Here is a 26042-nt window from a genome sequence, read left to right as displayed (position 1 = left end):
CACACGGCTTCCAAAGGTGCTGTCGGTGTCAGGGCTCAGCTCTGCGCCCCAGCCTTCCTCCATGCTCTGACTGCACTGGTCCCCCCCAGGCACGCCCCCAGGACCGGCTCTAGGGGAGCAGCAGGGAGCGAGCCCCGCAGCAGGGGACCAGGCAGCCCTGCCACTTCACTAGGTCCAGCTGCTCACACACTAACCCGGCCTCTTTTACGAGCCCGATGCCGATAGTACGAAGTAGAAAGCATCTGAGCTGCCCCCACCGCACTCACGTGCGGGCAAAGTCACGGGCCTGACCTACCGTACTTTCTGGGAGGTGACTGAACCTGTAATTGAAGGACGTCTAACCGGAAGGCACACCTGAAGAGGGGCGACCCAGAGAGCGCAGGGAAGACCTGGCCCCTCACTGGATTACACGGACCACGTAACTGCTGCTAAACCGAACATCAACGCCCTGCTGAGGACCAGACTTCTGACAATTCTTCTGCATTAAGAAAATTTTTGATTGAGGTACAACTGGTATATTACAGCATGGTTTGATGATTCAATATCTGGACATGAAACGGTCACCACAATAAATTTCATTAACACCCACCACCAAACAGTCACAAAAGTTGTTTTTCTATGATGAGGACGTCTAGGGTTCCTTAGCCACTTTCAAATATGCAATATCTGAAATGTATTTTATATCTGGACTATTTCATGTTCTGACTCCCTTCACCCGTTCAATCCCCCACCCCCCACCTCTGGAAACCACAGGTCTACTCTCTGCATCTACCAGCTCCGATGCTTGTTTTTGGTTTAGATTCCACAAATAAGTGAGACAGTGTGGAATTTGTCTTTCTCTGACTTATTTCATTACCATAATGCCCTCCAGGTCCAGCCATTTGCTGCAAATGGCAACACTTCATTCTTTTTATGGTTGAATAAGATCCCACTGTGTGAGTCTGACATCTTCTTTATCTACTCGTCCACTGATGGACACCTAGGTTATTTCCATCTCTTGGTTTATTGTAAACAAGGCTGCAATGAACATGGCCGTACACATTTCTTCTTGAGTTAATGTTTTCATTTCCTTTGGATAACTAGCCTCAAGTGGAACTGCTGGATCATATGGATGTTCTGTTTCCATTAAGAGTATTTTAGGTGGGGCACCACCTGTAGGTGTCTGCACAACGCTGCACCGGCCACACTGATCTGTGCAGTGTGAGATGGTTCATCGTAGACTGCCCTGGTGGTTCAGTGGGTAACAGTCTGCCTGCCAATGCAGGAGACACAGGTTCAGTTCCTGGTCCGGGAAGACCCCACACTCCATGAGCCTGTGCACCGTAACTCCTGATCCTGGGCTCTAGAGCCCGGGAGCCCCAACGGCTGAGCCCATGTGCTGCAGCGACGGAAGCCCACACACCCTGGAGCCTGGGCTCCCCAACAAGAGACGCCACTGCAGTTAGGAGCCCACGCACCACCACCAGAGAAAGCCCAGGTACAGCAGCCAAGCCCCCGCACAGCCATAAGCAGACAGATGAAATCAGGGAATATTTAAAACAGCTCTTCTAAAAAGCGGACTAACTGTATGTATATGAATTTCACCTCAATTTTTAAAAAAAGGAGTATCTTATTTACTGGAACGGTTGACGACTTACACGCCACGCTGACACTCGTGAATGGAAGATGACTACGTGCGTGCTAGGTCTTGCCTATTCTCAGGCGCTCCATCATGCATAAAGCGAGAGAAGGGGCGCGAGAGCAACGTGTGTCCACGTGCATCTCACAAGGAGCAGGGGCGAGGGCGACAGACACACACAGCTACACACACTCAGGGCGCCTCCGAAAGGAGGGAAGAACCAGGAGGGAAGCTGCTGGCAGATTTATTGGTCATTATGTCAGCCCTTGGGGACCATGTGAATTTTTTAACATTGCATGATGTAGCTTTTTCAATTAAAAAAAAAAAACTAGTAAACAAAGAATATGAGTGAACATCACCAATTTCCAAACTTGATGTGCTCTCACCCCCTCCTCTGCAGAATCTCAAAAAACGTTTCTGTTCTTGGATTTAGAGTACATATTTTGAATGCTATAGTTTTGATTAAGCATATAAATTAGATGTTAATTTAGACAGATATACAGTTTTAATAACAATTTTAAATAAAGATCATTTTCAAAACATTATACAGCCATTAAAAATGATGGTTATGAAGATGTAGCAACATGCGAAAGGCTTATGACGTGATAACAGCTGAATGGGTAACGCGAGTGTCTGCATCCTCGCTGCCTGAGCGCAGAGAGGCGTGGGGGCTCCACTGGGGGCAGGCCGTCATGGGAATCAGCACCAGGGCCGGGCAAGCCTGCCGCGCTGCCGAGACCCCTCTCACAGGACCACCTCTCAAAGCCAGATGGAGGCGAGCACCATTTAGACCCACATCACTTTGCCGACAAAGGTCCGTACAGTCAAAGCTACGGTTTTTCCTGTAGTCATGTACAGATGTGAGAGATGGACCATAGAGAAGGCTGAGCACACAAGAACTGATGCTTTTGAACTGTCGTGCTGGAGAAGACACTTGAGAATCCCTTGGACTGCAAGGAGATCCAACCAGTCCATCCTAAAGGAGATCAGTCCTGAATATTCACTAGGACTGATGCTGAAGCTGAAATGAAGTTCCAATACTTTGGCCACCTGACGCCAAGAGCCAACTCACTGGAAAAGACCCTGATGCTGGGAAAGATGGAAGGCAGGAGGAGAAGGGGATGACAGAGGATGAGATGTTTGGATGGCATCACCGACTCAATGGATATGAATCTGAGCAAACTCCAGGACATAGAGAAGCCTGGTGTACTGTAGTCCACGGGGTCGCAAAGAGTCGGACACAACTTAGCGACGGAACAGCAATAAAGGTGGACAAACCAACTCTGAAAGAAGTTTGGGGGGAAGACGGCCCAGATCATTCCGCCAGCCAATGGCAAAGGGTGGCTGTGACCTGATCTGACCCTGATGCCCACACTCCTCTGTCCTGAGAGGCAGGACCCGGGGTATGGGGTGACTGACAGTCACAGCTGCTGACTTTTCTATGTGGCTATTCTGTCTTGTGCTAACAAAAAGGACATCTCACTTTTTAAGCACTTTAAGCCAACCTGAACTTTCTCCCTCTCGGACCAATCTGAGCACCGTCTGCGCTCTCACCAGGAAGCCTTCAGCCTGCGTTAGCGTCGCAGGAGCTGGCACACAACCAGAACCAGAGGCTCGCCCAGAGCGCTTTGTCCCTCACGAGAGACTCAGAACAAAGACGGTTCTCTTCACTCCCCGACACCAAGTCCAGCGCTTCCTCGCTCCTCTGACACCTTCCTGTGTCCTCCCCGCGCTGAGGCCGACCTGCGTGACCTCTCGTCTCCCCGCCCTGCACCTCTGCGCCTCAGGAGTCTCCCCGGGTCCCCACTTGGGCCACGTGTGACTGACCCGCAGCACGTCTCTAAGCGCGCCCGTCCTGGGCCCGGTACAGTGACAGCGGCATGCAGGGCCCGGGCCTCAGGCAGGCCCTCCTCCTCCTCCGAGTCTCAGTTTCTCACGTGCAAACAGGGGCGCTCTGCTGACCGCTTAGGGTCGGCAGGGAACCCACGAGAGAACCTGTGGGAGAGAGGCCTTCTCCCTGCGGAGGGCTGAGTGGCTCCATGCAGTGACCAAGCAGGGCGACCTCCACCAAGCCGAACGGCTGCCGCAGACCTCACAGGGGCAGGGCCCTCAGAAAGGGCCCAGGGGCTCCCCACTCCTTCTGCCGCGGGGGACGGTACGAAGGCGCCATCTGTGAACCTCGGCAGGTACAGAGTCTGCCTGCAGTGCCTGGACGTCAGACCTCTCAGCCACCAGGACTGCGAGAAATGAACGTGGCAGCCGCCCAGCCTGAGGGGCTCTGTCCCGGCAGCCCAAGCAGACCGCTGCGCTGTTGTTGCATTTAGTCGCTCAGTCCTATCTGACTCTGCGACCTTATGGACTGTAGCCCGCCAGGCTCCTCAATCCATGGGATTCTCCAGGCAAGGATACTGGAGTGGGCTGCCATTTCCTCCTCCAGGGGATCTTCCCGACCCAGGGATCGAACTTGAGTCTCCTGCACTGCAGGCAGATTCTTTATCACTGAGCCACCCGGGAAGCCAAGACGACAGTACTGTCACACCAATAAAGCCTCCCTACCTTTCCATGATGACCAGAGTGAAGGGGCCCATGGCCCTGGGACTGGGCAGGTCAGAGGCCTCAACACAGGCGTGGAGGAGCACGCCCCACAGGCCGGCGACCGCCGTTTCAGATGGTGTCTGTGCTCACTTGCACCCATCAACTCATGGGCCTGCAGAGGGAAGCTTTCAAATGCACGCACGGTTGAGCCGAGCAGTTGACCACGGCCCCTGGGCCCCGTCAAGTGAAAAGCAAACCACCTCCTACTCTGGACGCAGAGTGGACGAGACTCCGCTGTCTCGGCGGCTCTCGCTCCTCCACTCAGCCCGTCTGGCTCTGCAGGTGTCTGCTCCTGTCGCCTGCCTCAGTTTACAGCTTCCTGACCCGCCCCCACTAGAGCCCCATGCTCATGGGTCTCCATCTGCTCTTCCGCCACACGGGCCCCCACCATGTCCAGCCTCTCCCGCCCCACGGTCCCTACAATGCGATGCTGTGTTCCCTGCAGTGGAGAGATGACAACTCCAGCCCTTCGACAATCACGGTGGGCCTGGGAGAGACAAAGTCAAAACAGCAACCAACCGCTCTTCTCCTCCACTTTAAAGGTGCTTCTCACCTTTAACAGGTGCAACTTCCCGTCCTGCCTGTGAGCACCAACCAGACAGACAGCCAGGACAAGAAGGGAACCGAACACGGGAGTGTGGCCGGCTCAAGCCCCACCCCAGTATCTCCCCAGGAAGGAGGGTAACCAACCACTCCAGGAAGAAACGCAGACTGAGAAGGGCCTTTGTTTGGAAACAGACAAAAGGGACTCAGGAGGGTGTGGACGGTCATTGTTCCCCTGCCTCTCTGAGCTCTTTCTCAGGGATTCCATGTATTTCCACAAACCTCACACAGAGCAAGCACTCAGTCAAATCCAGTGATCACCACCTCACCATCATCATCATCACCACCATCATCTCCATCACCACCATCATCTCCATCACCACCATCACCATCACCACCATCACTACCATCATCACCACCATCATCACCAACACTACCATCATCACCATCACCATCCTCACCACCACCATCATCACCATCATCACTACCATCACCATCATCACCACCACCACCATCACCATCCTCATCATCACCACCATCACCATCACTACCATCATCATCACCATCCTCACCACCACCACCATCACCATCACCACCATCACTACCATCATCACCACCATCATCACCATCACCATCCTCACCACCACCGTCATCACCATCATCACCATCACCATCATCACCATCATCATGATCACCATCCTCACCACCACCGTCATCACCATCACCACCACCACCACCATCCTCACCACCACCATCATCACCATCACCACCATCACTACCATCATCACCACCATCACCATCCTCACCACCACCGTCATCACCACCACCACCATCACCACCATCATCAGCACCACCATCATCACCGTCACCACCACTACCATCACCACCATCATCAGCACCACCGTCATCACCACCATCATCAGCACCACCGTCATCACCATCACCATCACTACTACCATCATCACCACCATCATCACCACCATCATCACCATCACCACCATCACTACCATCATCACCATCACCATCACCATCCTCACCACCACCGTCATCACCATCATCACCATCACCACCATCATCACCATCATCACGATCACCATCCTCACCACCACCGTCATCACCATCACCACCACCACCACCATCCTCACCACCACCATCATCACCATCACCACCATCACTACCATCATCACCACCATCACCATCCTCACCACCACCGTCATCACCACCACCACCATCACCACCATCATCAGCACCACCATCATCACCATCACCACCACCACTACCATCACCACCATCATCAGCACCACCGTCATCACCACCATCATCAGCACCACCGTCATCACCGTCACCACCACCACTACCATCACCACCATCATCAGCACCACCGTCATCACCACCATCATCAGCACCACCGTCATCACCGTCACCACCACCACTACCATCACCACCATCATCAGCACCACCGTCATCACCACCATCAGCAGCACCACCGTCATCACCATCACCACCACCACTACCATCATCACCACCATCACCACCATCATCACCATCACCACCATCACTACCATCATCACCATCACCATCCTCACCACCGTCATCACCACCACCACCATCCTCACCACCACCGTCATCACCATCACTACCATCACCACCATCACCATCCTCACCACCACCGTCATCACCACCATCAGCACCACCGTCATCACCGTCACCACCACCACTACCATCACCACCATCATCAGCACCACCGTCATCACCATCACCACCACCACTACCATCATCACCACCATCACCACCATCCTCACCACCACCGTCATCACCATCACTACCATCATCACCATCACCATCCTCACCACCACCGTCATCACCACCATCATCACCACCATCATCAGCACCACCGTCATCACCATCACCACCACCACTACCATCATCACCACCATCATCATCACCACCATCATCACCACCACCACCAAAGCCACCACTGCCATCACCCAGAGCCCTTGATTTGATTCTAAAGAAGTCAAACAATCCCACTGCCGTGTTGCCCACATCCTTCCATGCCCACAGTGAATTTCAATCCCTCCCAGTCTCTTTGCTTTTCCCTTCTTCAGGAAATCCTCTTCGTTCTAGCTTCATCTGGCAAGTTTACAGGATAGGAACTTTCAGAGGGCACCAAATAGGATCTGTGGTCACAGAACCTGCCAGCCCCCTAGTAAAACACACAGCCCATGTGTCCAGGCCAGGCCTAGGGAGAAGCAAAACATCCCATCTGCTCAGCACCTCCCACAAGGGCAGCCCCAGGAGGAAGCTGGACTCCGTCCTCGCACAACCAAGCCCAATTCCACAACCACCTGCTCCGAGTCTGGCCGACCAAGGACTGACCACACCAGACCCAGGTGGCCCTCCTATCATCTCTCCCTACTCGGGCGCCCATCATCCCTGTCGTCAGCATATGGGTAACAGTTCACCACACCACCAAAGCCCCCAGGAGGCCAAAGAACACAATCACATTCTTTAAGTTAACACATCTTTATATCCTTTCTTAGCTTGATTTTGGGCTCAGCTCAGCTCTATACATCAGTTTGAAGGAACGGTGGACATTCTTATTCTTTTTTTACTAATAGGTTCCAAGAATCTTAAATTATCTTAAAAAGAAAAATATCACTGTCTTGGCAGTTTCCAGGACTAGACACCTGGCTATGTGTCGGTCTGCGGTCCTTTGGAGCCTCAGCTACATTTCGTGGGAAAAGCTGGACATAAGAGGGTTCGTTCTCAATACCGTGTCATTGACTTTGACAATTCAAGGTTCATTTATTCCCTCCACACCCAAGACTGTGTATACAGCTGAAAGCAATTCAACCATTTTCTGGGTCTCCACTGTGCGGTGGGGACACTGCTGGACGCCAGCCGCGGGTCAAGAGCTGCAGGATAAGAAGGACAGTCCCTGACCTCACGGAACGGGAAACCTGGTGAGATGCAGATTCACACTGACTGAGAGGCAACCACGGCTGGCTGTCAGCCCACGCCCATCACCCTCTCCCTGTGACCAGAACCCCACTCCAGAGTGCTGACAGCCACGGGATCCCTACTTCTCTGTGCCACAGCCGGGGCGGCGGGGGCACGTGACCCAGCTCTGATCACACTGCCTTCCAGAGAAGAACCCAGATGCCCTGGTGACTGCCCTCTGCCTCGAACAGGACGATGATGCCACCTTGTGGCCATGAGCTCGGATCCCTGATGAAATCAACGCCATCAGCTCCTCTCCTCCAGACAGCCTGCTGGGAAAGACGAGCCCCTATCTGTCTAAGAGCCTAAGAGCCCTGAGTCTGCTTTTCTGATACCTTCAGCCAAAACAAGGGCTTCCCAGGTGGCTCAGTGGTAAAGAATCCACCTGCAGTGCAGGAGACCCGGGCTTGATCGCTGGGTTGGGAAGATCCCCTGGAGAAGGGAATGGCAACCCACGCCAGTATTCTTGCCTAGAGAATCCATGAACAGAGGAGCCTGCGGGTGCTATAATCCATTGCAAGGAGTCGGACACAACTGAGCGACTTTCACATTTCACCCAAAACAAATCCTAAACGATCCCCCCTCAGCTGGTGAACCAGCCAGGCTGTGAGCACTGCAGGGGCAGCAGTCAGCCAGCCGGGCACCCCACCAGGGCTTCCCGAGCCTGTGCCGTGTCCTGCCCCGTCACTGGACATGAGGACCCGCGATTCACAGCACGGCCCGCGAGGAGCTCCCAGTCCAGGGGTGAAGACGGGCAGCACCCTGACAGCGGAGTCAGGAGCTCGCGGGCTGCAGGGCAGGGCACAGACCCGCACACTCTGCCCACTTCTCCGCTCTCACCCCTCAGACAGAGAACAACACCACAGTCTCACGATCTTTCAAATCTCATGATCTTTCAAATGGTTACTCCATGTCCTAATCGACACGGGAAATCGCTAGAGAAGAAAGACAAACACGTAACAGATAGATTTTTCAAACTGCTCCTTTAAACATTTTTTAACATTTGCTTTTAAGATTATACGTAGGAAATCATCATCCATGAGGAAGCTGTCAGGAAGCTCCTTCTCGAACGGATTCCTAATTACACTGAAGACTTGCTCCACCCAACACACGAAATGAAACACCTGACTTCCACCGGATCATACTCATTCTGGTTTACTTCAAGCTGAGGGACACTGCACGTGGCTCAGATACCACACCTGGTAGTCCAAACGCCGCCCAAAAAATAAAGATGCTGCTGGTGGCGATGCAGTGAGGCCAGCAGCGGCGTGTCCTCTGGGTTCTCACGCTCCCATCTTGAAGCCCAGGACACCAGGCGAGCTTGGGGAGCCCCTTCTGCTGGGGACTCCGAAGGGCTGGCGAGAATGACTTACAGGAAAGGAAGAAGGGAAGGAAACACTGCCATGCATCCGAACTGAGCATGCGGTAGCGACTGCGGGTTTGTGGGTTTTATTACATTTCCCACGTCTCTCGATTTCAACAACGTCCCACGAACAGCCGTCATGGAAGCCCGACAACGAGAGTGACATGGGGGGGCCATGCAGAGCCCCGTCCTCCGCGGGGACTCGGGGCATCAGTGACACGGGGGTGGCACGGGGCAGGAGCCGCACAGGGGCAGGGGCCCCGGGCCCGGACGTGCCGCTGTGCGCTGTGCCCCAGCCACCACAGAACCACGCGGTTGGGAGGGGACAACGGGAGCAGGTGGCCAAGCTGTGTGGTGTCACCGGGCCAATGGCCGACTCTGAGTGAGATGGAGCCCAGGGTGGCTCTGTCGGTACCTGACCCAGATCTCATCTTCACCGGACGGCTGCCGGCTGTGCGGAGCACACGGCCAGACACGGGGACGGCGCCCGCGGGAGGCGCCATCAGCACCAGGCGGGAGGCGGCGGCAGGGACCAGGACATGGGGGAGAAGGTGAGCCGGGAGCCGGGGGAGAGCGCAGACGAGGGAGGGGCGGACGGAGGGGACGGGCCGGGCTCAGAGGAGGCGGCACCACTGCTCAGAGACGGGGGCTCAGGGGAGGCGTCAGGGCCTCGGGGGTCAACTCAGGCGACGCTTCCAACCTAGAAACTGCCTTTAGAAACAGATGACCTTTTTCAAAAACACGCACTGCCCCCTTACGTACGTTCTTAACGAGAGCTGCTTCGTCAGTGCTCCTCCTGACATCGGAAGCACTGCTGCCAGGGAGAACCAAATCCAGGGGAAATCCAGGAGAAAGGGGGAAAGAAAGCTGTCACCTCACAGAGACGGCCCCCTACAGCAGGTGCTCTCACGCCCACCCTACCCTGTGCCGTCGGGATCGGCCAGGCTGGGCTCCCGCACAGGAGAGGCTCGCCGACCCGCAGCCAGGACTCCGAGGCGCGGTGACCGAGGAAAAGACCCCACCAGGTCCCACCACGTCCAGCCCTGGGGTGCACCCACCTGTCCAGCCAGAGCACAGGCACCCACTGTGAGCCAGGCTCTCCTGCGTGGGCAAGGGCAGTGGTCCTGAGCTGCAGGCAGGGCAGCGAGGCACACTCGCTGACCCTCTGTTTAAAGCTTCTCTGCTTGTTTCACCAGAAAGTCCGTTTTCCCCAAACCACAGAGCAGACATGAAGCCAGGCTGCAGAGGCTCCCTGCCGGCTCCCTGGGGCCCATTACCCCAGTCAGCTTCCAGGAGCGCAGCTGGCAGCAGGGCCCCAGCGGCATCTGAGGGGGCACGTCTCCAGATGAACCAGCAGCAGCAGGGTAAGAACTGAGCGCTGCCCGCCCTCTGAGGGGCCTCGGGGTGTGGACAGGGGCCCCAGCGGGCAGGTCAGCATCCCGCCGTGCCTGGAGTAGGTGGCAGGGCGCCCAGGGCACCTGCGTGCTCTCCCCATACCCCTGCCCCGGGGCTGCCATCCTGGCGGAGGTCCTCCCCAATGAGACTCCGGGGGCAGGCGAGGGTGGGTGAGCGGAGCTGTCAGCTTCTCCCCCCTCATTCGAATGCCTCCCTGGAGCACCCTCGCCGCCCACAGGGGTGCACACGTGCACAGCCTCTGTGTGTGCACGGTCCTCAGGGCGGACGTGGAGGCGGGGCTGCGCCTGGTGCTGGAGGGGACGCTGGACACTGGCGGGCTGCCGCCCGGATGGGCGGGAATGGGGCTGAGCCTGGCCAGATGGCCAAGTTGGGCCCTCTGCTCCCGTCCTCTGATGAGAGCCCCAGCAGAGAAACGAGGGCCCAGCTGGCAATGGTTGTGTCCTCACCGCGGGGCCAAGGGTCTGCCTCTAGAACCAGGGCCCCACCGCCCCAGGGGTGACCGGGAGCCGGCTACTGTGGGCACAGGCGGCAGGGGTGTATGGGCTGCAGGACCGTGCACACACATGTACACACTCTTGAAGCAGGGAACGCGCAGAGTGAGGCCCGAGAGGCGACGAACAAGTGTGCGGGTGTCAGGGTGCACAGCGTCCCCTCCGGCTGCTTCTCCAGCCTCTGACTGTGCCTCCCACTGACGTGACACACTCCTGAGGTCTGGGCTGTGTCCAGGGCTATCCCTCGTCCCCGAGATCCAGCCAACAGCCCGTCCACCCGGCCTGGCTGCCCCCACCACCATCCACAGCCCTGGTTCCCCCCTTGTCCCTCCTGCCGTCCACCTGCCCACCAGGAGGTCACGATCTGACGCCGTGGGAGCCACACTCCGGGAGACCCCCCAGGGCCTCCTCCTGGCCCTCGCAGCCCGCTACACCTGCCCCTTCCTGCCCTGAGGCCTCCCTCCTCCCCAGCCCCATCATCCCGAGGCAGGACCTCTGCACCCCACCCCCCAGGGCCTCCCCCACCTCCAACGCCTGTCCCGCGCTGCCCTCGCTCCGCAGCAGCGCCCGCCTTGACCCTCAGCATTGTCTTCCTCTCCACCTTCAGGCAGTTCCTAGAGTGCTGACTGCAGGCATCTGTCTGCCCCCCGACACTCAACGTCAGCGCCTGTGGGCAGGGACCCTGGGATCTGTTCCCGGTTCACCCCAGCAGCGACCACAGCCGGTGCTCAAGGAACACTGGCCAATGAAGACCTGGGCCGGTCACGCAGCGGCTCCCAGGCTGCACGGCCTCGACCTCCAGCTGTCCTCCAGCCCCGGGCCCTGAAGGGCCATCCAACTCAAGCCCTTGCTTCCAGAGTGAACAGCTCCGCGCTACCCACCTGCCCCCTGAAAAGCCCCTTTCTTCCCCAGAGCCGGCTCCCACACGCTCTCCGCCTGAAAGCCCAGCCCCGGGGCTCACGTGGGTAAGAGGACCACCTGGGTGACCCTGCAGCTGGCCTCACTCCCCAGCGTGACGGTCTGAACGTCCGGTGACAGGGCTGCGTGCCGCGCAGAGACGACCGCGGGCCCCGGCTGCCACCAGGCCGTCAACCTGTGGGCCTCGGAGGCGCAGGTTCTGCCAGCGGCCAAGTCACACTCCCGTTCACAGATGCGCGTGACCACGGAAGCCTCCAAGGGTCGTTTCCCTGGGCTTCGAAAAAGGCGGCCTTTGCACGAGAAAAGACTGAGTCGACGTGGAGAGCAGAGTGAGCCGTTAGGTTCTATTTGCCGCTCTCGTCCGCAAACAAAGCCGGGCAGCCCCGAGGCTGGAGGGACCCTGCAGAGGGAAGCACTTCTGTGGGCGTTGCCCAGGTCAGCGGTTTGCTCCTCCGAGGTCGGCAAATATTTGCCACTTACGTCGCATATGTGACGTGAAAATAACCCTTCCCACTGTCTCCCGAAGCTGCCTAACTGCCTTACGAAAATAGGCAATTTACTGGCTGTGTTTTCTCCTGCCACCAGATACAAATCCTGTAATTGTTTAACTTTGAAAGCTTTGGTTTTCAACTTTTGGTATTAGATTTCATACTTACATAGAATTCTAAGGAAAGGAAAGGAAAAAAACAGAATCCCACAACCTAACTGAAGAATCTCATTTCTTTTAACCTTTCAATTTATCCATTCGTACTCACTTGCCCACACATCTTGAAAGCTTCATTTTAAAGTATGATTTTAATTTCCAAAGTTACCCCAATGACAAAGTCATTGGAGATTCTAACCGGGGGCTCCGGTCCTGATCCAGAGCTGCAGTTCCCATCAGGCAGTCTAGTTTTCACGAGGGACTCCCATGTCACTTAAGACCAGATCAGGGTGTCTGGTGAGAGGTGATCAGAGGGGGCTCCACTGAGCCCAGGACAAACCAGCACCCCGGCCTCCTGCCGTGATAACCGAGATGGCAAATCAATTCACCCAAACAGCCGGCTCAGATCTCACCAGGGGAACGTGACGCAAGCCCTGAGGAGGGGCCTCGCTCGTCCTGGAGCACATTTTGAGGTCCAGAAGAGCACGCCAGCTCACGAGACAAGGGACGTGGTGCCCGCATGCCACGCAGGACCCCGGGGTGGGTCCTGGACCAGCGTGTGCACGTCACTGGGACAAGCTGCATCAGAACGTGCGCGTGGGCCATGCCCTGGACGACAGGGCCGTGTGGACGTGAAACCTCCTGACTGTGACGTCCGGAGGAGCCCTTTGTTCTCAGGAGGTGATGAGGCCCTGAGGGGCGGAGGGTGCGCCTTCTCCAACTGACTCAAGTGGTTCAGGAAAAGCACGAACACGCGTGAGCACACGCGGAGAATGAACCGGGTGAACGGGAAACGGCTGGGGCGGCGAGCAAGGAGCACAGGGAGGCGCTGGTACCGTCCCCGCGCCTTCTCTGTACGCTTGAAATCACATCAGAGCGAGAAGCCTAACACAAGACAGTAAGCTGGACCTACTGGACAGCGACACCTGGAACCGTGCAAAGGCGGGGGAAGGCGAGCTGGAAAAGGAAAAAGGCTCTTCTTCCTGCCACACCCTCTGTGCTGTGAAATTGTGTTAACGTGTGTGCCCAGAAAAAAAACGAAAGTGAACTGAGAATAAAAAACCCACCCGAGAAGGGCAGCTGGACGGGAGCGGCACCTTCGGGCCACGGAACCTTCCCAGAGCCGCCCACACCAGCCCCAGGAACAAGGCCCACACAGCTCAGCCTCACAGGCCCGGCCGGGCCGGCCCCTCCATCCGCGGGCCTCACGCGCCACCTGCTGGCCACGCAGCGCACTGCCCACCGCGGTGCCCAGCCTTCAGTGTGACTGCGAGCTCCTGGGACCACGGCACCTCTGTCCTCCAGGGAGCTCCAGCATCCGGCAAAGCGCCCGGCGCCCAGTGGCACCCAGCAGGCGTGAGACACAGAAATGGAAGAACCTCCTTGTGTGTGGAACTCCAGCAGGACTTGACAGGAAGCACGGGCCACCCTGCGGCCCCACGAGAAGCACGGCGGGACTCTCCTGGGCCCTGCTGGCCCCCACCCAAGCCTGGCCTTGACCCCCGCGCCCCAGGCTCAGTCTACAGCCAGTCCCACTCCACGCCAACCCGCTGCCCCCCATGAGAAGGTGCACAGTCGGCCACCGCAGGCAGGACTCAGTCACCGGCCCCGGTCACCAGCCCCACAACCACCATGAAACACAAGGAAGGACATCCTCCTGGCCGGGCGGCCTCACCAAAGCAGCACTAAGAGCCAGGAGAGGGCATTAAAAAAAAAACATCAAAGGATGCTGATCACCTCCAGTTAAAAATAAATGAAAACAAAAAAACAACACAACGTTGTACAGCAATTATCTTCCAATTAAAAGTAAATTTAAAAAAAAATGCTCATCAGATTGCAGCGGAAGCATGTTAATAAACACATCTAGAGTAAACTTTCAGAACAAGCAGCTCTCATCCTAGTGACTTGCATGAAATACAACAAATCAATTTCTGACCCAGTAAATTACACGGGGAACAGGTGCACCAAAGGGGAGCAGACCCGGCCTTTCAAATCCAGGCCTCCTGCAGAGACGAGCACAGCCAAGAGTGGCCAAGCCCACAGGGACTCACCCCGGGGACTCGCTCAAGGGGACTCACCCCGGGGACACACCGGGACTCACCATAGGGGACTCACCCCAGGGATTCGCTCATGGGTACTCACCCCGGGGACACACTGGGACTCACTCATGGGGACTCACCCCGGGGACTCGCTCAAGGGGACTCACCCCGGGGACTCGCTCATGGGTACTCACCCCGGGGACACACCGGGACTCACCACAGGGGACTCAACACAGGGGACTCACTCATGGGGATTCACCACGGGGACTCACCGAGGTCTGTGTTGGGGCCCGCAAGCAGGTGCTTGAACTTGTCCAGCCGGGAGGCCTCTCTTTCACTTAAGGCCGAGCTGCTGAGGGCACTGGGTTCTGGCGCCCCACCCAGCGCCACAGTGGCCGCGTGCGGGAGAGACTGGGACCTCTGCAGGGGGACGGTGTCGCTGGCGCTTCCTGCAGAGGGGGGACGGAGGGGGAGAAGAGAGGTGAGGCCCCGGGGCTCGGCCCACTGCCAGGCTCCCGCTAGGAGGCCTCGCACCCGCCCGCTGGGTCTGCTGCAGCACTGCAGTCCCGTCCCGCCCTCACCAAGCAGCACGGAGCTGCCTGCTCGAGGCAGAGAACGAGCCGGCTCACACGTGTAGAGCTCACTGCCCTCCTGGTCGCCCCTCAGGGAAACGGACGTGCCCCACGAGAGGCAAGACAGGGAGGAGCGGAAAACCACAGCACACGTCGGGGTCGGCGGTCAGGGCTCCCCAGAGGGCCCTCCCAGGTGACGTGCCAGAGGATTGGTGGGTGCAGGGCCGGGGGAGGGTGCCTGCATGGGTCACCCAGGCCTGGGCACACAGGGAGGCCACCAGGGCCCACAGGAACGGCACCGTGACTGTCTGAACATCCCAGGCCTCCCCAAACCCAGGAGGTAGGCCAGGCTGGGACCACCACCCAAAGAAAGCAAAGGAAGCCAGACGCCCCCCTCAGGCGGGCTGAGGGGCCACCAGAGCGCACCCAGCCGCTGAGGCGAGGTGAGACAGCGCATGGCACCCAGGACCAGGCAGAGGCGAGAGCAGGGGGCCCTCGGGTCACTGGACAAACAGCCTGCAGCAAGGACAGCACGGGACGCACGAGCACGAGGCCCTGAAAGGCTGCAGACTCGCAGACCTAAGTCCCCGAGAGCAATCACATCTTCCAAAACAGAAATACAGAGTAAGAACTCAACTCCAGGAAATGGGGCCAGGAACACACAGCGTGGAGTAAACGTGCTGACGTAAACTTCCAGCAGCAGCTGCCAGACAGAGCAGGGACACGGCTCCCCCACTTCGCAGAGCAGAGCCCTTACACCAAAGGCTACCGAGGAGCAAGGTGACCCTCACCTCCAGGCAGACTCGGCCCAGTTAAGCTTCCAGAAGCGCCTGGGAAAGTGGGCACAGCGGTGAGGGCACCTCCTCGCCTCAGGGCTGCCCTTGCCTGCAGAGGCCCCCACACTGGCCTCCTCTCAGGGAGCGGGGCTGGAGTGGGGGGGGGGGGCGGTGGGCAGAGATGGAGGGACCAGAGGCCCCCCTCCAGGGAATGCCCCCTCCCCCTGCACCTCGAGATTCTCCAGAAGAAGGTGTCACAGCAAGAACAGGTCCACGAGACATCGTGGATAAACATGCTCAGTCTGATTTACCTCAACCTCAGAGACACTCTGTGTGACTTCGCTCAGACACTAAGGGCCCCACGCACCCCTGAGCCGAGCTCTGAGGCGGGATCTGGGAGGTCAGGCGAGAGCAATAGCCCCTGAGGAACAGCAAGACCTCCAGCCAGGCCTCCCATCACGGTGAGCAGAAAACCCATCACCGCCCCGCCTCCAGGGTCCCCGAGGGTGCAATTCCACTGCCACCTCTGGTGTCCAGCCAAGACCCGCTCACAGCTGGGCCACGGTCTAGCCACAGGGACAGCCCTCGCCAAGCCGATGCCCACCAAGCCCGTCCCGGCCAGTGACACGTTTTGCCACTAACGCGGCGATGCCCCAAGTCAGGCAGAGTGCCTCTGACTTCAGGTACAAAGGCAAGAGATGTTTATGAAGAAAGTCAGGGCAGCCGGCGGGTGAAGCACTGGACCGGAAGCCAGCCGACGAGCCCGCCGTCCGCCTCCACCGAGCTGGGAGGTGGCCACTTCCCCAGGGCTGGAGGCCCGAGCCGTCGGCCCACCGTGGCCCTGCCCGGCTCCCCACGGACACTGGAGAAGCCTCGCTCGAGCTCCTCTCTGGCCCCACGGTGGACCGCTCCAGGGCATTCAGAATTCCAAACCGCCGCTCACAGGAGCAATGAAGTAAAATGGACCTCACGGGCCTCTCACTCGAGCAGAGGCCCCGCTGGCCCAGCAGGACCGTCTGGCTGCCGCGCCACGTGGGCAGCAAGCCCTGAGCATGGCTTGGGTTACATCAGTGGCATCTACGCAACTGCGCAGGATGCCCAGGAGAAACCAAGGGGCCTGGGGCATGGTCCCTGCCTCTGTGGCCCTTGCCGCCAGGGCTCAAAGAGTTGCGGCCTCGGCAGAGCCCACCGTAGGAGGAACCCGGGGCCTGGGGGTGGGTGCCCTGCCCAGGAACACGTGCCCGTCACGAGTCACAGGAATCCTCCCTCAACCTGTAAAGGCTCAAACTGGGTGCCCTTCCCTGTTGAAGCTCAAATACTCCGAAGTTCACTTCGTGTTGAAGAAAAATAGTTTAGATTCCAATTTGATTTGAAAGCTGATCAAACAAAATAATTCACGCTATTCCACCAAGACGACAGTAATGCTTCAGACGTTAATTCCTGGAATGTGCTTTTGAAACCCAGAGCTGAGTAGGAAGCCTCACTCTGCCCCAGCCAGCGAGCTGCCTCAGGCTGCAATGATGACCTCTTTTTCTTCTCTGTAAACAAAGGGCAGCCCCCGAACCCCCAGAGACCTGGGGGGGGAACCGTAGAGGCTGTGGCTGCACTGCGAGCCCCCACACCCCCACACCCACCCCCTTTCTTCCCTGACACTGCCGGCCCCAGAGGCCGCTCCGACCACCGGATTCAGGATCTCAGCCTACATTCCACCCTGCTCTGGGACCGCCCCGACCTGTTCTGACCCCAGCACCTGCTGCCTTCTGGCACATCACGGGGAGGCTGCTGTTCATCCCCTCGCCAGAACGGACGCCCCACGCAACAAGGACTCCCTGGGGCAGCCCATGCCCTGAGAACGCGGCCTGACCAGTCACAGGTTAAACAGCGGTGTTGTCTGATGTCTCAGCCTCTCCAGCACAAAAAGAGCGAAAGTGACGAGAGAGTGCCAGGCACGAGGGTGGGAGACACGGGCGAGAGCTGACCTCGCAGAGTTTACAACCGGAAGCCTGCCGATTCCAGAGAGCAGACACCCGCCCTGCAGACGCTGAGCTCATGTGTGGGAGACCGGGAGGGATCACTGGAAGTGGCCGGGGGGAAGATCCAGCCCTGAACACGAGGCTGGCCCAGCCCCTGGGCTGGAAAGGCCCCCTGAGGGTGTCCTGAGAAGGGCAGGGTGCCCCCAGCAGCCCACAGAAGCTTCCGCCCGGCCACGCCATCTGGAGGGAGACGCACTCAGCCAGGAGGACGAGAGAAGTGCAGCTGCCTCTGCTGACCAGGAGGCCCGCGGCGGCCGGATCTCTGAGCCCCCGAGGGCTGGGACCCTCCCCTCTCCTCCCCGCCCCAGGGAGGGGGCTCCAGGCCTCCTTCTGGAAACCCGCCCGCCTCTCCCCACCGCCCCCACCTTCGGGACAGGACGTGTGGCTCTCGCTGATGGACTTCACCAGCCGGAGGTCGCCACCGGGGGCCGCGGGGGGCTCCGCTGAGGGCTCCGGCTCCTGCACAGGCTCTGGGGCCCCGGGAGGCCGGGGGCGCCCCTGCCGCTGGCTGTGGTCGCGCAGGACGCGGTGGGCTGTCTCCATGACAACTGCGCTGTTGAGGCTCTCGGCCGCCATGGCCAGGAGCTCGTCATCGTCCTCGCCGGCGTCCCAGGCATCACTGGTGTTGCTCTCAAACTCCTGGAAGGTGCTGACTCGCTTGGCCTTGACCGGCGTGGTCTGCACCTTGGGCGTGGCCTTGAGCAAGCTGCAAAGCAAAAGTGGTCTGTACTCACGCCCTGGGGGCTAAGTGTGGTTACCCCGGGATGGGTCAGACAGCAGCCTCTGGGGGGACAGGTTCACAAGAGAGCTGAGAGTGAAGTCGAAGAGCAAATACGACCCGAGACATCCGGAGTGAGACAGAGCTCCCGGGCTGCAGGGACCAGGAAGGAGAGGTTTCCCGGGACAGTCACACTGCATCTGTGCCCCACAGCAACGTCTGAGGACACGCAGCAATGCCCTGGACCCACAAATCTCTCGCCCCAACACCCTCGCAGACCTCCAGAGGCAGCAGCCAGGGCTGTGGGCAGGGGAGACTGCTCAGGTGACCCCCGGCAGGTGGGTGTGGATACGGGACAATTTCAAGGATCCCCCACAGCATGGCAGCACACATGTGCTCCAAGTGTCGGGAGCTTGTCCTTACACGCTCAGTCCTCCAGGGCCACACCTGCCCCCCACCCACCTCCGGATAAGGAGCCCAGACACAGGCCCAGCAAGCCGCAGGCAGCGGGCAGAGAACACAGGACGTCACTCAACCTGTATCAGCTACAGGAAGTGAAAAAAATTTCTCTCGTGGGCTTTCTGCTTTTCTGGTGGTGTCCTGTCTCAGGTGGCTCAGACAGGAAAGAATCTGCCTGCAGTGCAGGAGACCCAGGTTCAATTCTTGGGTCAGGAAGATCCCCTAGAGGAGGAAATGGCCACCCACTCCAATATTCTTTCCTGGAGAATTCCATGGACAGAGGAGCCTGGCGGGCTACAGTCCATGGGGTCACAAAGAGTCAGACACAACTGAGCGACTGACATGCTCCTTTCAGCACAAAAGGGTCTGATTCTGGTGATGACGTCCAGTTTATCTCTTTGCTGGTGCTGCTTGCAGTGTGCTCTAAGCATCCATGGCCAGATCAAAGTTCACAAAGGTGTGCTGGGCCCCGCCCCAGCCCCCGGGAGCCCTGCAAAGGCTGCCCCTCCTGTGCCCTCCTCTGCATGGAGCCACGGCGTCCACATCCGCCTCCCTCAGAGGCTCGGCCGTGAAAGGCCAGGAGCGCCTCCCGTAAAGCAATCGCTTGATATGTGCTGGCTGAATGAAGGGCACTCTCCTCCCCACTGAGAATGCCAGGGACCTGGGGGGTCACCAAACCCCCCAGGCCCAGTCTGAGAACAGCCTCACGCAACCCGAGAGGTCACTTACGTGCCGTGGACCAGGGGATCGAAGGGTGGGTGCTGAGCGCCATACACGTGCTGGATGCTGTTCAGAAAGGAAGGGGAATAAATTAGCTTCTCCCCGGCATTTACAAGGGCCCCACGGACTCAGGAAGCAGGCCAGCTCCTCAAACCCGCGCCAGAGGGAGCAACCCCGGCCATCGCAGGGTCCCCAGGGCCTGTCAGGAAGGCTGAATGGCACCAGACAAGGCCACCCCCACACACAAGCAGGGCATTCAGCCTCCCAGTGAACGGGCCTCAGTGAGGGACCCACAGCCCCAAGGGCGTCACCGCAGGGCCTGGGGCATTGGTCAGCCTCTGCTCCTGGCCAAAAAGACTGACCCAGACACGGCCCTCGGGAGGCTCTCACCGGGCACCACTCTGCCCAGAGACAGAATACAGAATTACAAACACAATTTTGTTAAAAGACCACGGGGTTTCATTATAAAGTCAGTGCTCATCAGAGTAGATCTGGAAAAAAGACGGGGACAGAAGAGCTCGTGCGGCACGCTGGCTGAGAGACCCAGCGCAGAGCCCTTCCTCCCCCCGACGCCCGGCCAGGGGACCTGAGGCAGGCCAGTCACACAGACGGAGGAGAGAGGCTTGGCGGGTACGACCCTGACCCTCAGCTTTCCCCTCTTCTTGTTCAGAACACACGCGTGAGGCCAAGAGGGGCCAGGCCATCCTGCACATGAGAGAGAAACTCGAGAAGTAAAGCCCCTCGTGATGGATGGGGGTGTGGGGAGGACCTTATGACGGATGGGGGGGGGACCTCGTGACAGATGGGGGTGTGGGGGGGACCTCATGACGGATGGGGGGGACCTCGTGACAGATGGGGGTGTGGGGAGGACCTTATGACGGATGGGGGGGACCTCGTGACGGATGGGGGTGTGGGGAGGACCTTATGACGGATGGGGGTGTGGGGGGGACCTCATGACGGATGGGGGTGTGGGGGGGACCTCATGATGGATGGGGGGGACCTCGTGACGGATGGGGGTGTGGGGGGGACCTCATGACGGATGGGGGGAACCTCGTGACGGATGGGGGGACCTCGTGATGGATGGGGGTGTGGGGGGACCTCATGACGGATGGGGGGGACCTCGTGACGGATGGGGGGACCTCGTGACGGATGGGGGGGACCTCGTGACGGATGGGGGTGTGGGGGGACCTCATGACGGATGGGGGGACCTCGTGACGGATGGGGGTGTGGGGGGGACCTCATGACGGATGGGGGGACCTCGTGACGGATGGGGGTGTGGGGGGGACCTCATGACGGATGGGGGGAACCTCGTGACAGATGGGGGGACCTCGTGACGGATGGGGGTGTGGGGGACCTCATGACGGATGGGGGGACCTCGTGACGGATGGGGGGACCTCGTGACGGATGGGGGTGTGGGGGGACCTCATGACGGATGGGGGGGAACCTCGTGACAGATGGGGGTGTGGGGGGGACCTCATGATGGATGGAGGGAACCTCGTGACGGATGGGGGGACCTCGTGACGGATGGGGGTGTGGGGGGGACCTCATGATGGATGGGGAGACCTCGTGACGGATGGGGGTGTGGGGGGGACCTCATGATGGATGGGGGGGACCTCGTGACGGATGGGGGTGTGGGGAGGACCTCATGACGGATGGGGGGGAACCTCGTGACAGATGGGGGGGACCTCGTGATGGATGGGGGTGTGGGGGGACCTCATGACGGATGGGGGGAACCTCGTGACGGATGGGGGTGTGGGGGGACCTCATGACGGATGGGGGGACCTCATGACGGATTGAGGGGGGGACTTAGAATGGAGGTGGGGAGACAGCGGGACGCCGGCAGCTTGGAGCCGTTAGCTCTCAACCTTGGACCACTCCCCAGACTTCCATGGCATGAAATAAACAAGCCCCTGTTTGTGGAAGCCACGGGCAGTCAGAGTCCTAACTGCTGTGGTCCGCGTGGAACAGCCAGCCTCTGTAACCCCGATGCAGGGCCTTGCAGAGCGCCTGGGTGCTCAGTCGTGATCGACTCTTTGTGACCCCAAGGACTGCAGCCCGCCAGGCTCCTCTGTCTGTGGGATTTTCCAGGCAAGAATCCTGGAGGGGGCTGCCATTTCCTCCTGGAGGCGGGGTGCACATATGTAAAGACAAACACAGACACGGAGGAGCTTAGTGTACAGACGAAGTCTCCTTCGCTTGTTAAAACACAATCAAATCCTACCTTGTTCACTCAGTAATATATCAATAGCACAACTATTCCCCATATTACTGTTCATCAATCTACTTAAGTATTTATATTACGTGATACACATAAAGATATATTCAGCATATTTACACTTTAAAACCTAACACTGCGGGCACAAGGGGTTTCCCCAGACATTTCTCTGCAACTCCCATAAATCCGTAACTATTTCCAAGCTTCCTAAGTTTTCAAAAATCATAATAACATGAGCACCGTCTCCCTGGACAACCTCACCTCTAACTTCACGCCGCCCCACCTCTGACTGCACGCCGCCCCACCATTACGGTTACACGGTAATTTGTTTCGCCAGTGTTGATTGTGAGCGATTTGTTTAAAACTGTGTGTGATTATAAAAACAGCAATAAAATTCTCTGGGGACGATACTTTCACACAAATACAACTTCGTGAAGATAAAGTCCTAGAGAAGCCAGGCCTGGGATACAAAGGATACACATGTATCAACAGCATAAACAGCTGACCCCAAACCATGTGGAGGGTGGGGTGCGGACCTCCGCAGGCAGAGAGTCTGAGTGTGACTTCCCGTCAGCCCTCCGGAGCCGCATTGCTCCTGATCTGTGGTTCTGCGTGCCCGGCTTCAGGCCACCTGGATGGTGTTGGGCTGCAGTATATACTACTGAAAAACACCCATCTGTAAGTGGACCCACGCGGTTCAAAGCCACATTATCCAAGGGCCCACCGCAGAGATCATTGCCATTTGATGGGAGGAAGGGGGTGTAGATGCTGATCGTGTACCTTCTCGATTATTAGGGAGGTTGAGCCATCCTGAAACATCCTTTGTCCATCTGTGCTTTTATAAACCACCTGTTTGAACTCTCGCCCATTTCTAAGCGGTGTCCACCCTTATCTCACTGATTTGTAAAAACCTCTTTGTAAACAGGACTCCTCTTGCCATTGAGGCAGTGAGGTGGGCAGAATAAGGGTCCCAGAAGCGTCACCTCCCAACCGCAGCATGCGTGAATGTGTCACCTCACACTGAAACAGGGAAGAACCTTTGTGTTCCGTCGGAAGTTAATCACCAAAGGGATGTTGCCTATGAGCTTAAATGACACATAATGGCCCATCTCTGGGAACCGTGCCTCCCAGGGAACGAGCATTATTAGGCTAAAATACCTTTGTTTCACTCACAGGAACCGTCTCACCAGGCCCACCTGTGAATGACTGCGTGAGGCAGAAATTCACACATCCCCTCCGGAGGCTGATGGGAACCAGAAGTGTGTGACCTTACGCCCTCCCCCTTGAGTATAAAAGGAGCCTGACTTCTAACTCTGCAAGGTTGGGGGTGGTGCGTACACTTACTTTTTTCTTGGTTTGCTGGACTTCCGAATAAAGTCATTATTCCTGCCCCAACAACGCGTCTCTGGATTACTGGCCTGGAGTGCAACGCGCAGGATGAGCCTGGACTAACAAACCTGGGGTACTCATCAGGAGCCTTGCTTGCTCGTGTCCAGCCTGACCTGGCGGGGGAACTTTCGGGTAAGGAGGGCCCCGGCAGCTGCCTGGACCACTTGTCCCGAGGGTCCGCACCCCCCAAAGTTCCCTGAAACAGCACCGGCTGCCCCAGCGCTTGGCAGCTGGAGCAAGGAATCAAAGTTGGGGAGCCACACAGGCTCCATATACTAGGGTGAGTAGCTCCAGTGTGAACAACTGGGAACTATTTCCTCTCCGTTCGGAGCTTGTTTTTCTAGAATAAGCCAATTTGTTTTGTAGCTGTATTTGAGTGGGGCACCCTGTTGGAGAGAGGAGAGTTGCTGGACTTCCACCCTATTTGTGAACCGGCGGGTTGGTTTCTCGGATGCTGGCATTCAGGCGTGCTGTTTGTGCTTTGATTGTCTTGACAAAGAGGGAATGTTACAACTATCCCTGGAGAAAGTCCTCTAGGGTGCATTTTGGCCCAGGATCTGAGCAAGGCTCTGAACCCACAGGTGAGAGGAAGGTGGCCATGACAGCTGTCATGAGCCCCACTGGGGTCTCGGCAGGGTTACCTGGGGGCCTGTGCACTGCCTACTGCGACTTCTGCTGCATTCACTACATCACTTACAGTCTCCTGTGTTGCTGGGATATGTAAAACTTCAAGACCAAATGAGGGTTTATTTAGGATTCTGTTTATTCTTTGGTTTTTTTGGTTTCATCTTGTTCGGTACTGTTTGTCCGCTTACAACCAAATCAGTTTTGTGATACTTAACTTTTATTGATATCAAATGGAAAAAAGGAAGAAAACCTGTCTGTTTTTGTCCAAAGAGTGAGACATTCTGAGAAGAGGCACATTTGGCTCCTAAGGGAGGTTCTGGTTCCACTGAAAGCTAGAAATAGAAGTGTCTTTTCCATAAATACCACTAAAAGGGTTTAACTTGTAGATGTGTGACCTTGATTTGTCCCATCTGCCAGAAACTCAATTTGAATCCAATCTTTTATAACTGATGGGTTTTACACTGCTGTACCTGATTCATAGCTAAAATTTTTATGAGGTTCCAGCATTTGCGTTTGTACATGTGTTAGAGGCGTGGCACCAACCAGGTTAATTTGTAAAAGAACTGTTTAATTGCTTAAAGGAAAATTGAGTGCTTACATGAATACTCAAATATAAAACTGGCCAGAATGAGTTTCAGGTTCACATCATCTAGGAAATACTCAGTACTGAATTAGTATCTGGTGTGAAAGTTTTGCTTAAGCTTGCTGGTTTGATACAGATGTCTTTAGAGTCATCAACACTAAGTATAATACTTTCACTATACCTAGGTTTATTAGACAATAACACCTTATTCCTGTTACAAAGACTGTCGTCAAGAAAAACAACGTGACAAAGCTGTTGTCAATAGAGGTGAATGAAGCCAAGGTCTTTGGAGTAAACCCTATGGGAATGATGTTTTGGGAATGTCTAACTAGATAATCCAGACTTTCATAACTTAGAAGGTAAGACTGAACTTAAAATCTTAAAGGTAAAGTGGTACAAAACCTGAATTTTTGGTTCTCTAAGAGGACAATGTTTTCTTAAAATACTGAACTGCTTTCGATAACTGTTTCTTTAAGTGATCTCTATGTGCCATGGATCTTTTATCACGGGTTAAAATTTTTTGTAAAAAATATCAAACTTTCCAAAGATCAAGTTCTAAGTAGGGTTCATCTGACCTCTAGCTAACTTTTGGGTTTGCCAGAGGGTCCTGGGAACACCTCAAATTATTTGTTTTCTCTCCATCTCAGAGGAATATTAAACTATTTGGGCTTACTGCATGTGTTCAAATTGCATGGGAGGCACCGTCAAATGAGTGGTGATAAAACATCCTTAGGATGTATCATATGGGTAAACGTTATTTAAATACACATTCTAGAAATTATATGGAACTCCTAAAATCCTGGTAAATCATATCAGTCATAATCTTAGTAATTATCTTGGTTGTCTGTCACAGGAGTAATCAAGTTTCTGTTCACTGCTATCTGCGGTTTTACAGTGGCTTCTGAATGAGTCTATGTTGTTCTGTGAAAAAGCAGGGAAGAATGATGACCGTTAAGTGCAACCCATTTGTGCTATTACATCAGGAAAAATAGAAGGAAGGGAATGAGAGTGAGGGGCTGGTGCTTCAAACCATCACTGCTCTGGCTGAGCAGATGTCCCAGCCGCTCTGGCTGTTATGCCAATATGCCCGCCCTTTCCACCGCTTCCGTCTCTACCCAGCCCCAGTTCCTGACACTGGGGCCCAGGACTCCCCGCCCCCCCATAAGGACCAGTTAGAAAATCCTGTGTTAGTTTCTAGGGAATAGGGACTTGGTGTGGAGTGTCGCCGTCTAAGAACCAACAGGGCATCTAATTTGAGCCAGGAGTCACTTCCGGGGCAGGGTGATTCCTCTTACATCATTATCTTGTAGGGGCTTAAATG

The 26042-nt window shown here is 56.7% G+C and overlaps 1 protein-coding gene across 3 annotated transcripts in view; it reads right to left on the bottom strand.

The window, feature by feature from the left end:
- The window catches only part of TBC1D22A (TBC1 domain family member 22A), a 260169-nt gene that overhangs the window by 223279 nt on the left and 10848 nt on the right, over positions 1 to 26042 (bottom strand). For 2 of the 3 annotated variants that reach the window (XM_081595008.1, XM_081595009.1), the window contains exons 2-4: positions 19917 to 19973; positions 18376 to 18716; positions 14902 to 15078 (exon numbers count right to left, since the gene is read on the bottom strand). In XM_081595008.1, coding sequence (XP_081451134.1) covers positions 14902 to 15078; positions 18376 to 18716; positions 19917 to 19973 — 575 coding nt within the window. The remainder of the gene's footprint in view (positions 1 to 14901; positions 15079 to 18375; positions 18717 to 19916; positions 19974 to 26042) is intronic. The other variant, XM_081595010.1, reaches the window with a different exon arrangement.

This window comes from Giraffa tippelskirchi, chromosome 4 (assembly GCF_054371585.1).
Source record: "Giraffa tippelskirchi isolate mGirTip1 chromosome 4, T2T-mGirTip1v1.2.pri, whole genome shotgun sequence".
Lineage (NCBI taxonomy): Eukaryota > Metazoa > Chordata > Mammalia > Artiodactyla > Giraffidae > Giraffa > Giraffa tippelskirchi.
This window is presented reverse-complemented; position numbering and strand designations above follow the sequence as displayed.